The 12,500-nt window shown below is 41.6% G+C and overlaps 1 protein-coding gene and 1 long non-coding RNA gene across 3 annotated transcripts in view; one reads left to right on the top strand and one right to left on the bottom strand.

The window, feature by feature from the left end:
- The window catches only part of LOC147022119 (ubiquitin carboxyl-terminal hydrolase 44-like), an 81,378-nt gene that overhangs the window by 56,727 nt on the left and 12,151 nt on the right, over positions 1-12,500 (top strand). For both annotated transcript variants that reach the window (XR_015061062.1, XM_085892699.1), the window contains exons 9-12: positions 134-297; positions 429-551; positions 734-932; positions 3,616-3,971. Coding sequence is in view for 1 of the 2 variants with exons in the window: in XM_085892699.1 (XP_085748825.1) it covers positions 134-297; positions 429-551; positions 734-932; positions 3,616-3,971 (842 nt within the window). In the remaining variant the exon portion in view is untranslated. The remainder of the gene's footprint in view (positions 1-133; positions 298-428; positions 552-733; positions 933-3,615; positions 3,972-12,500) is intronic.
- The window catches only part of LOC147022118 (uncharacterized), a 14,599-nt gene continuing 13,333 nt past the window's right edge, over positions 11,235-12,500 (bottom strand). Inside the window, exon 2 of the long non-coding RNA XR_015061069.1 lies at positions 11,235-12,500. This exon is cut by the window's right edge and continues 64 nt beyond it. This is a non-coding gene — a long non-coding RNA (uncharacterized LOC147022118).

The following is a 12,500-nucleotide window of genomic DNA, read 5'->3' as shown; positions in this document are numbered from 1 at the left end:
CAGAGGAATCAAACTTTGCAAGTTACATAACTCATTAGGTGCTTTGTAGCACATGTTCAACTGACTGACTGTTTTGAGGAAATTCGTGTTTGAGCATTAAATGATATAGGATATGTTCTTCACACGTGTGCAGCAATCTGGAGCCGATGTATGCACAAATGAACCAGCAGGACCCCCAAGAATTCCTGCAGTTTATTCTGCACAAGTTGAATGAAGTTTGTGAGCTTTGGCAAGCATTTCTTCCGAACTTAGAAGTTGAGCAACAGCAGCTACTCCATCAAGGGCATCATTATTCTGGTACAACAAATGGAGTTAAATTGATATTTCGGCACCTTAGACATGTATCAATAAATCACGGTAAGAAATGACTTCGTCCACAGCAAGGAAAAAGATAATGATGTTATTTGTGTAATGTTTGTATTTTGCAGTGTTGAACCAGGTGCAGAAAATCTTCAAAGGAGAATTCACAACATCCATTTTCTGCTTGAGGTGCTGCTGTACATCAGTGCGCCAGGAATCATTTTTTGAAGTTGCACTGGATTTTCCTCCAGGTGAAATTATTTTACCTTTTCTCACTTTTCACACCTGTGTAAGAAAAAAACTGTCACACTGAAGAAAAAGCAAATGTTGATATGAAGAGGTCTCTGAATGTCAAACATAAGTAAAAAGAGGATAAACTGGATGGAATCAACGGTCTCTCATCACCCTCTTCTCTCTCGTCTTCTTCCAACAGAAATGTCAAACCCAAGAAACATCTGGCCAATCCCTCTTCAGTACCTGATAAATTTCTGGGCTCGGCAGGAGCAGTTTGACGGTGAAAATCTGTACTTGTGTTCTTCGTGTGAGTGCAAAGTCATTGCAAGTCGCTCAACATGGATTTCACAACTACCCTCAACCCTGGCATTTCATCTGAAGAGATTCAGAATGGACAGGTGCAGTATCACCCTTCTATTGGTCTTTGTTGATGTTTCTTGCTGAAAGCAACATAATAAAGTGGAAGCTCCAATAATTATCATTTAGAGTGCATCCTGGTATAATTATAATGTTGAATATTTATTTTCTAAAATATGTCCTGAAAATCTGTGGATTTAACCAAATCTGAATTTCCCAATCCACCTCTCTGACATCAAACAGTGCGTTCTCTCTTTTAAACCTGGTATTGAGAAACTTTTCATCCAAACGCTCCTGTTCCTCCTCTTCCCTTATGACTCCTCTGTCCATGTTCTTGTCAAAGCCCATATCTCTCTGGGTAAAGTGAAGGAGTGATCTCATTGCTGTAGAATATGCTTATTTGCAGAAGCCAACTGGTAGGGACTGCAATCTTCCCTCTCACAATCGTATTGGGCTGCCATCTCCACAACATCTGATATGTATTCCACCTGGGAATACTTTTACAAAATCGTATTCTCTCTCATGCACCAGCTTATCCCAGCCCGTCTGCAACTACCCCGTTCATCCTCTTGGTCCGGGTACACTGAATCCTCTGGCAAGGCATTTGCTGTCAAGCGGATTCATTTCTCAACAATGCAAGGCGAACCCAAAGGAGGCCATCTTTATGCCACTCCATAGGACTTGCAGCAGATGTTGGTCCATCCTTAGGCAATGAGACATGTCATCTTGCTCATCTCAAGGCTGAATTTCCCAATCATTCTCCTTCCACAGTCATTGTGGTTCCTTGTCAACCTTGTCTCCAGTGGATGCTCTCGCCCCATCCCCTCCCTCACCTCAGAGGCATCATGGCAGATGCTACTTGAGATAAGGCAGAAAGTTTAACTCCATAATTGCTTCCAAATCTCCTGCAGCCAACCATTGCTCTCCTGTTCCCTTCTTCCCCCTTTGTACCCATTGTTGACTGGGCTTTGTTGGTCTTTTCTGAGAAAGAAGTGAAAGTCCTCTCCAACTTCGACCATCCATCGGCAAGGGGCTGATATGGCATTAATGCCACTATTCTAAAATCATGCTGATCTGCTGCTCTTGCCTCTCCTTTTTATGGGCTTTTCAGCTTGTCATTCTCCTTTGGTTGACTCCTGTTTGCCTCAAAGTCAGCTCAAATCACTCCCAGTTTGTTAAAATTCAGCTCACATCATTCCCATCGACAAAAAACAATTTGTTAAATTCCATTTCCTAGGGAAGTAATGGAATCCATAGTTGCTGGCATCATCTTTTCTCTTTTCAAACAGCCTGATGAGTGATATCTGATCTTAAGTTTGGATTCCCTCTCTGTTACTCAATTCTGGACATGGTGCTGTTCTTTCTTGGCAATTGTTCGAGGCCCCAAAATTTCAAGCCAGAGGATAGGACTGTCTCTCTGGAAATATCTCAGACTTATGAGAGTCTGGTGTCCTGGTCTGCTTGCCAAGCTCACTTCCTGAAGAGTGCAAGGCAAACTCTTTCTGCACTTATTCAGTGCAATGCTATCAATGGAAACCTCTCCTCTCAAGTCGTGGTGGCAGGACTGTCCTCAGGCAATTCCTTTGGCCTTGTGTTTTTCCTCATCAGCATAAACAACCTCACAAGGCTTTCGAAAACCCTTCCTTTTGGCAGATATCCACATTGCCATACAGTGGTGCCCATACCACTTACATGCAGAAAGAAGCTCCATCACTTTGCTGATCTATAATTTATTGCATGCTGGTCTGTCAAATATACACATCTTTCAATTTGGGGAAATATCAGTCCCATCTTCTTGCTCCAGATGGATATTTCTGTATCGAGTAATCTTTTTTAATGAACCCACCTCTGTTTAAATGGTCAGCTGCTGGAAGAAGTTCAGTTTCTTGATCTTGCCTTCACCATCAGCCATTACTCCCCCCCCCCCCCCCAGCTCTATCGAACCTCTGAATCTGGCTGACTCCTCCAGGACACACACTTTCTTTCAGTAAACACACTCCTGGTTTAATCCAGACCTTCAGCCCACGTTCACATATATTCCTCTCTCTCTCTCTCTCTCTCTCTCTCTCTCTCTCTCTCTCTCTCTCTCTCTCTCTCTCTCTCTCTCTCTCTCTCTCTCTCTCTCTCTCTCTCTCTCTCTCTCTCTCTCTCTATATATATATATATATATATATATATATATATATATATATATATATATATATATATATATATATATATATATATATATATATATATATATATATATATATATATATATATATATATATATATATATATATATATATATATATATATATATATATATATCTTCATATATATATATATATATATATATATATATATATATATATATATATATATATATATATATATATCTTCATATATATATATATATATATATATATATATATATACATATATATATATATATATATATATATCTTCATATATATATATATATATATATCTTCATATATATATATATATATATATATATATATATCTTCATATATATATATATATATATATATATATATATATATATATATATATATATATATATATATATATATATATACATATATCCTTTCTGAGCGAGGCTCCTGGAAGATGAAGGTTAAGCTGACAGTTGGGTAAGTAACATTTTCTGCCTGAGTTTGTTTTGTGACATGTTCAACTTCGTGAGGTCCTTATTAAATATTGCATGTCTTTTGTGCACAGAAATGGCAGTACATCCAAGGTGCTCTTGCCAGTTGATATCCCAGAACATCTTTCGGTTGGCAAGATTTGCAGCTATGAACACCAGGACAAGAGCATGGACAATGATTACAAACTGTTTGCAATCATCATGCACAATGGCAGCAATCTTCACAGTGGTCATTACACCACCTATGTCCGCACTGATCAAACAAAGGAGACCACAACTTCCACAGATCCTCTGCAAAAAGAGGAGAGTGGAGTGACCTGGCGTTGTTTCAACGATGAGGAAGTGGTTGTACTCACAGATGTGGATATAAAGAAGATTCTTTCACCCTCGGAACAGAGCACAGCCACACCATACATGGTCTTTTACCAGCGTGAGTTGTGATTACTTCTCAGAAAAGCTAAACTTTTCAATCTCGATATTTGCTTTTTCATGAATGTAAATTGGATCAATTTCTAAGAATTTTGGTTGCATTTTTCCTAGAAACAAACATCTGCCTGTAATAAATAAATAAATGAGTGGAGGCAGAAAGAGACCAGAGAGGTAGGTACAGAGTGTATTTGAGGAGAAGCAGAACACATTCTTTCAATACCAAACAACAGGACTTATGTTCAACTCACCCATACAGGAGGAAATCGATGAGTTAAGAAAATAACTTAGCAGACCAAAAGGGACTATTAAAAGGACAAAGCCAATAATATTAAACATGACAGCAAGACATTCTTTCAGCACATAAGGGGATATGAGGAGTGTGGGCTTAATGGTGAATAGCACAGGACAATTCGTGGATAATGAGTGTAAGATGGCAGACTTATTAAATTGTTTATTTGCTTCTACATTTCCACAGGAACAGTCAGTGGAACTTTCAATAGCAGCGAATATCTATCTCGTAGGTGAGCAAGGGCTATTAGAAGAGATCCAATAAGGAATAGAGGAAGTGAAGAAGCAGGTAGAACTGGAACAGCACTCGGTGGAGCGCATACCTCTGTCAGGCTGAACAGTTTATGTTTTGTATTAAACTGATTGGCTGGATCTGCTGATCAGAACCAAAATATAATGAGCTTGTTCTCATCATCAAACCAACTCGTCCCTCAAGTTTTATAAAAAAACATCCATAACTTTTTGAAATATTGTGCAATATATCGTTTTTGGCCCCATCTCTCAATGGTGAAGAATCACTTGAAAAATTTTTTTTTTTCATGTCCGGATCCGGATCCGGATCATCACCAAAATCGAATAAATTTGTCCTTGTCACACACTCAACCTGTCCACTAAGTTTCATCCAAATCTGTCCATAACTCTTTGAGACATCGTGCTCTCTATAGTTTTTGGCCCGATCTCTCAATGGTGAAGAATCACTTGAAAAATTCTAAGATCCGGATCTGGATCATCACCAAAATGTAATCATTTCATCCTTGTCATATTAAATATTCTGACCCCGTCTGTCCAAATTTTGTCTGAACCTCTCCACAACTTTTTGACGTATCCGCAAGACTGACAAACAGATAGACCGACAGGGGTGACAACATGATATCCATCCACCTTCGATGGCAGAGGAAAAATTAATGGAAGATAAACGTCAAGGGCCGGATAATATGCATCCCAGGGTTTTGAGGGAGGTGGTAGAGAAGATCAGCTTGGCGTTAGCAGATATCTTTAACAGCTTGTTGGAACAGGTATCTTTAATAGGTTGGTCTGTTTATCCTGGTGTTAGTGTCAAAAAATCCCCATTCCTGTGAGCCTATGTTTAATCTTCTTACCTCTGTAATCTGTCCTTTATTACACCACACATACGAAGAGAAAAGTGGGGTTAAGCAATAGGTTCATGTGAGTCCGTCTGTAAATATCAGTTTATGAGAGATGAACAACCAATTTCAATTGAACACGAATCAGAATACAAACCTGCCGTTTAACAGCACTTTGTCTTTAAATTTGGGCCAACTGCACATGCACAGAGAGTTGTGAGATAATTTATGCACTCTGTCTGCCTGCCTGGCAGTACAAACACAATTAGAAATCATTCCAAACAGGAAAAGTTACTGTTTTTATGGACATCATAAAGGACACAAACAAGAGTCATGAAAAACTAATGCAAAGTGTTTTTTTCTGTTTATTTGTTTATTGTTCAATGAAACAATGAAACTTCTCCATTATAATTCCAGAAGTGTTGGGGGGGGGGGTTCCCCCCAAAAGATGTAATTTCTCTCTTCTGAAATCACACACACAATTTCAATGAAACTAGACCACAACCTTTATCACCCGTGATGTACCAAGATTTGTTCATGGCATTAAAAAAAACAATCCAGAGGTATTTACTTTCTTCTCCATTATATATTTTGTGGGTCATCCATGCCTACCAGCGATTGGCTGGTTATCTTATCCAGCCACTACCAGCAATAGACACTGCATCAATGGCGGGAAATTCCAGAATTAATCAATTTATTCCACTTTTATAATCTTTATTTTCTTTAAATTGAATTATATGCTTGCACTTTAAAAGAACACAAATGGCCTTCTTTGCACATTCAAAACCTTTCCCTTTAGCAGTGCAGTAAACCCTCAAATACCAATGGGGTGAGGTTCCTGAAAAATGCTGCGATAGTTAAAATAGCGATTGTGGCAACCAAGGGCCAATGGGAAAAGAGGGGATCGATTCCTGAGCTTGAAGAAAATATTGAGGAAGATCGTGACGGCAGCCAGAAATATACACATTACTATTGAAATAAATATGTAATATGTGAAAATAAAAGGCAGTGTGTGTGTCTCCTCCATAACTCCAAAACTATAAAACCTAGAAGCCTGAAACTTTGCATGCATACTAAGAAAACTTCAAGGAAGTGCAAGAGTGAAAATTGGGTGTTTGGGTTAATTAAAACACCACTTTTGAAGATAATTAATGGCCTTATTTAATTACATACTTCATCAGGCGATCCTTGGCCAACTCGCTGTCTGGGAACTTAAGGCGTTTCCTGGTTAACGTCACTGGGGTCTGAAGCCGCCATGTTTTTGGGCCTGCTCAACCTTGCCTTGACTCGGAACAAGCTGCTCAACATACTGTAGCTACAAATCGCTGGGTACATTGCAATGCTTATAAATGCCTGGCAATGTTAGCATTCATTGCTTTGTTTCATTTCCGCATATGCGATCTCTTCAACAAAGAAGAATTACAAAATTTAAGCTCCAGAATTGAACTTACAAGCAGTTCCAACTCCTAGAAAAGTGTTAATTTGTCCAATTCGGACATATGTGACATTTTTGGCATCTCCTGGAGGCATATGTTGAATAGTTCAGTACATTTTATATGATCTGGTTCAGTGATTGCTGATTGCGTGCCAAGGGATCCGTTTCTGATGGACTGTTTTGTTGGAGTGCTTGCTTGAATGCTTAAGCCACTTTGCGAGTGCTGTCCAAGCTGTTGGGTTGTTCGTTTTGGGAAAAAGTACACGTGCTTTCAGTCTCCTTAAACCCTTCAGTCTCCTTCAGTCCTTCAGTCTTCAAACTCCTTCTGTCTCCGGCAACCCCTTTAAACCCCCCTCTAACCCGATTTTTTTCCAATTAGTTAGGGAATTTTAGCAAATTGTATTGACCATCTGTGAAAAAATTGCTTACCAAAAAATTTCTTCACTAACGTATTCATCTTGGTGTCTACTAACACCTATAAATTAGTGCAAACCCAAATCCTTGTGGAAAATTCTGGGGAGGCAATCAAAGTTCGGGTGCTCAGAGGGCCTGCGCGAAAAAATCGGAAAAATTAACTTTTGCCAATATTGACTTGTGGGATGTCTAACTGGGGTTTTTTGGGGGTGCTGAATTGATTTCAACCATTATTTTTGAGAAAAAAACACTCCTTGATCATATAAAATGTATTTTATTGACATTTTTGACAGAACTGTGCTCAATGGAAATGTTGCTTCGTCAGCTTTTACAACCTTATTCATCAAACTCCCCAGTATCTTCCTCACTCCTCTTGTCATCCAGCTGGTTTATGTTCAGGCAAGAGTTACCATGACAGATGCCGCAAGCAGAAATACACTTGACTCCTTGCTTTTTACAGCAGCACCTGAGTGAGCTGCAGTCCCCCGCACAGTTGCAGCTGGCAAACGTTAGGAGGTAGTCTGGTGCAATGGGGTCTGTAGAAGGGACTGGTGCATATCCTTGCTCAGTGAGTTGCCATCCATAGTCCCGGGCATCCAACGATGGACTTTGCAGCATCAGCCAGTCTCTAGTCTGGAGGTAAGCTCGGAGAGAGTGCTGTGCTGCAGCTCCTGTGGTCAGGGGGAGTTTCTCAGGTTTTATGTTCCCAGTAGCAGCTCGCTTGCTGAAGATGTCGAATCGCAAGTCTTCCAAGTCTTTGGAGGATTTCCCATGGAACATGAGCATGAAAAGACCACAGCCTGCTTTAATGATATCACCTTTCTCAGCTCGGATGTCAATAAACACGTCCATTGTCCTCTCTGCTTCATAATTCTTGCAGAGCTTGCTTAGCAAAATTGGTTTGCTAAACCCAAAAATTGCAGACACTGTATCACAGCCAGAAAAGCTCTGCAAGAAGATGAGATACCTCCGGCATATCTCTGGGAGGGCCTCCCGGATCTTTCCGACATTGTAAGATGTTTCTTTGGCTGTCGTGAGGAAGATCGGATGGACTGCAACATGATGATTCAGCATAACCAGGACGTCTGTGTCCTCAGCCCTCACCTCGACAGGGGACTCACTTGCCTCATCAAGAGCTGCGCAGACGATGGAGGTGTCGGCATCATCGGAGCATTGCTGTACACTGATTCCATTCCTACTAAATGTCTCAGCAAGGAGCAGAACGAGCTGGGCTTTGTTGTTCTTGTTATCGAGGAACTTTTCTCTTGCAATGATGATTTTGAGATCCAGACGAATCTGAATGTCACAGCATGCATTCTTTGTTCGTCTCAAGTGGTCATGGTCCTTGGTGGAGCTGCCATATCCGTCAAAGACCACCGTTATCCGGAGGCGATGGCTCCCCATGGACTTCACAAACCGGAGGTAGCTCTCGGCAACATCCTTCCAAGTAAGGTTAGCCTCCCACTTGACATTGTGCAGGAGCCACCCACCATCAACCACAAGGCTTGTGCAGGGGGGTTGTTCGACAGGTGCCACACATGCCTTCAGGGACCTTGCTCGGGCAGCCTTGTCTGGCTTTCGCAACTTTTGATTTTTGTCAAACAGAGACACCGGTTTTGGCGTCAACTCAAAGCGCAGAGCTTCTTTGGTCTTGACTTCACGCTCACTGATGACAGTGAGGCGGTTGAATAGCTTCAGTGAGTCAATGACCACCTTCTCACCATTGACTTTGGGTCCAGATCTGAGGCTTGCAAGTGATTTGACCTTGTGTTTGGTTACCATTGCATCCACAACAGTTTTCCCTTCCATCTTAGCCTGTATGGCTCTGCCAACTTATTCTGCTTGATCCGCGTTGACTTGGTCTTCGGGAGTGCTGCTGAACCCATTTGAGAAGGACACCAGGGTCTTCTTGTCCCGTGTGGCATTGAAAGGGTTGACTTCCTCCAACCACACAACTATGGTGTTGACAGCATCGTTATCTCTCTTCATTTGGGCTCTTTTAACGTCGGTGTGGACAGGTACCCCACATTTGACCATGCTTCTTTCTAGCTCTTGGTGAATGAATGAGAAGTGGTTCAGAGTATGAACCCAAGACTTATGAGAAGACTCATTCTGAAAGCGGCCTCTGTTTAGACCACCGGAGGATTTTGCCTCACGCATGAGTGTGGTTTCAAAAATGCTGTATGCTGGTTTCAGCACAATTTGAACAATCTGAATCAATTGAGCCAAATTACCGCAAAACACAGTCTGAGATATCTAAAAATGTATCATATCAATATTTTACGGCCAGGGATTCATTTTTCCTCAAAAATAATGGTTGGAATCAATTCAGCACCCCCAAAAAACCCCTAGTTAGACATCCCACTAGTCAATATTGGCAAAAGTTAATTTTCCGATTTTTTTTTTTTCGCGCAGGCCCTCTGAGTACCCGAACTTTGATTGGCTCCCCAGAATTTTCCACAAGGATTTGGGTTTGCACTAATTGATAGGTGTTAGTGGACAACTAGATGAATACGTCAGTGAAGAAATTTTTTGGTAAGCAATTTTTTCACAGATGGTCAATACAATTTGGTAAAATTCCCTAACTAATTGGAAAAAAATGTGGATATACTGAAGGAGGGTTTAAGGGGGTTGCCATCCAATATATGTATTTGCTTTCCTCTCAGAAACTACACATACAATTTCGACGAAATTTCACCAACATCTTCACCACCCATGATATATGAAAGTTTGTTCACAACATGAAAATAAATTGGGGTCGAGGAGGGTCTATGGGGGTAGAAGGTCTACCCCCCAAAATATGCATTTGCTTTGTTCTCAGAAACTAACACGCAATACCAATGAAACTTGAGAACACCACCTTCATCACCCATGATGTACTTAAGTTTGTTCATGACATTAAAAAATAATTGTGGTGTACGGAGTTCTATTATGGTGGTGGTGGGGGGAGGGGTTGCCCCCCAAAAGATGTAATTTCTCTCTTCTGAAATCACACACACAATTTCAATGAAACTAGACCACAACCTTTATCACCCGTGATGTACCAAGGTTTGTTCAAGGCATTAAAAAAAAAATCCATAGGTATTTACTTTCTTCTCTATTATATATTTTGTGGGTCATCCATGCCTACCAGCGGTTGCCTGGTTATCTTATCCAGCCGCTACCAGGTGCGCCCAGGGGTATTGCCCCTATGTTTAATATCTATGTGTGGTTCTTTGCCATCATTCCTGTAGGTCCAGCTATCACTGGTACAACTTTGGCATTCTTCAGCTTCCAGAATTTTCTCACTCATTCCTTCTCTTCTTTTTTGTACCTAAGTATCATATCTGGTGGCAACACTTTGTTTTCGATGTTCACGCTCGATGGGATCATGAGGTAGTATGTGAGCGGAAGGAAATTCATTGTTTTTAGTGATTGCTTTTGGTTCATCTTCCCACAAATATTCTGGAACTGGAATATCAAAATTTTTGCAGATTTGCCAGTGGATTACTTTACAATTCTGTTGTGTCATTGTGTGTACAGCTGTTCTGACATGAGTTTTTTTTGTGTGTGTTTGGTCATTATGTGTCATGTACCATTCTCTTTGCTAACCCCACCTCCACCCCTTACCTTTCTCTCCTTTTTTTTCATACTCTCTCTCTCTCTCTCTCTCTCTCTCTCTCTCTCTCTCTCTCTCTCTCTCTCTCTCTCTCTCTCTCTCTCTCTCTCTCTCTCTCTCTCACACACACACACACACACACCCTCCTCACACCCCTCACTCCTGCAGTGTATAGTAACGTTTGGTGAGGAATAGGTCTCCCCACTTCACCCCCCCTTCCTCACTCTTTCCCCCTTCCTAGATTCCCCTCCCTCCTGCCTCCTCGCTCTCCCCTCCCTCTCTCCTCTCTTCGTCCCTCTCCCTTACCTCCCTTCTCTCCCCCCCCCCCCACACACACACTTACTACTCCCGTCAGCAAAGCGATGGGTTGTATTTGCTAGTATGTGTGTGTGTATATAAAGATAGATAGATATATGCATATTCACGGTGTTTCACAAAGAGTGATGCACTTTAAATGTTTATTTACAAGGAAACAGAAACCTCATGAATGTGAACCAAACATTTCTTGAAAGCTTATGATATGGTATTTTCTAGCACTGATTGCTATTGCAGTAAGTCACTGTGAAAGTTAGTGAGAGCCCAAGGTCTGAAATTGACATATATGCAAAATCCTTGTAATTGATGTTCTTGATGTGTGCCTCTCAATGGTTCAGACAGGCATTGATCCTGACTCGAAAGTTCTGTCCAACTTTCCTGTTGGTCTCATGTGGAACTGCCTGGAGGTAGTCGGACACCTCCTGCTTCAGATCATCCAGTGTGGCAAAGCAGTTGTGTGTGTGGCAGGGGGCTGCTAGAGCCCTTGGCAGCCCCCCAGAACCAGTAGTCCAGAGGGTTCATGTCTGGACTATGGGGTTCTCAGTCATGAGCGGTACCCAGGGCAACGAAGTGGTTTCTGAAGAGCTGCTGCAGGAAAGTGATGGTGTCACGAGCCGAATGTGGGGGTGCACCATCCTGCATAAACCAGGTCATGCTGAGCTGGTTTGAGATGACTTTTTGGGTGTGATCATTATGGAATTTCTGGAGCATGGCTCAGTCACGCTCACTGTTGATCATCGCCATCCTGCTATTGTCATTCTCAAACCAGTAAGGCTGAAGTGTTCCCCATCTGGCATTGAAGGTGCAGATGCATGTGACCTTCGGCCCTTTCAGGTACCTCTCAGTGATCTCTTCAGGTGGTTCTGCCTTCCAGCAAATGTTGTTGTGGTTGTTGATGGTACTGTTCAAGTGGAAATTGGCTTCATCACTGAACCAGATCAGGTGATCCAGTCTGGGTACCGCTCCATCCAGCCAATTGCACATATCAAGTCTCCTTATCATGTCATTGTGACTCAGTTTATGCCTAATCAAGTTGATGTGTGGGAAAAGCTTCAGTTCCTTGGTGAGGATATGCCAGACTGATGTTGGTTTGATGCCGAGCTCCCAGGAGTGCCGGCGGTGGGACTTCTTGGGACTGTCCACTGCAGAATCCCGCATGGTGTCAATGTTGGCTTGACTCTTGGTTGCTGATGCTGGTCTGCCACTGTTGCCCTTGCTGGGTTGTGCAATGCAACCTTGTGCTTAAAATGTTTCACAGTATGTTGAATGGCACAATTTGTGGGTCTATCACGTGTTCTGAGGTCATATTCCCGGCTGAACATCCGGTGGGTGTCCACATATTATTTAGTCTCATACCACAGAGCCACCACTTTTGTCTTCTGCTTCACTGTCAAT

Source organism: Eptatretus burgeri, chromosome 8 (genome assembly GCF_056783735.1).
Source record: "Eptatretus burgeri isolate ZD-2024b chromosome 8, Ebu_testis_v1, whole genome shotgun sequence".
NCBI lineage: Eukaryota > Metazoa > Chordata > Myxini > Myxiniformes > Myxinidae > Eptatretus > Eptatretus burgeri.
The sequence above is the reverse complement of the archived record's forward strand: the minus strand, read 5'-3'. Positions and strand labels throughout refer to the sequence as shown.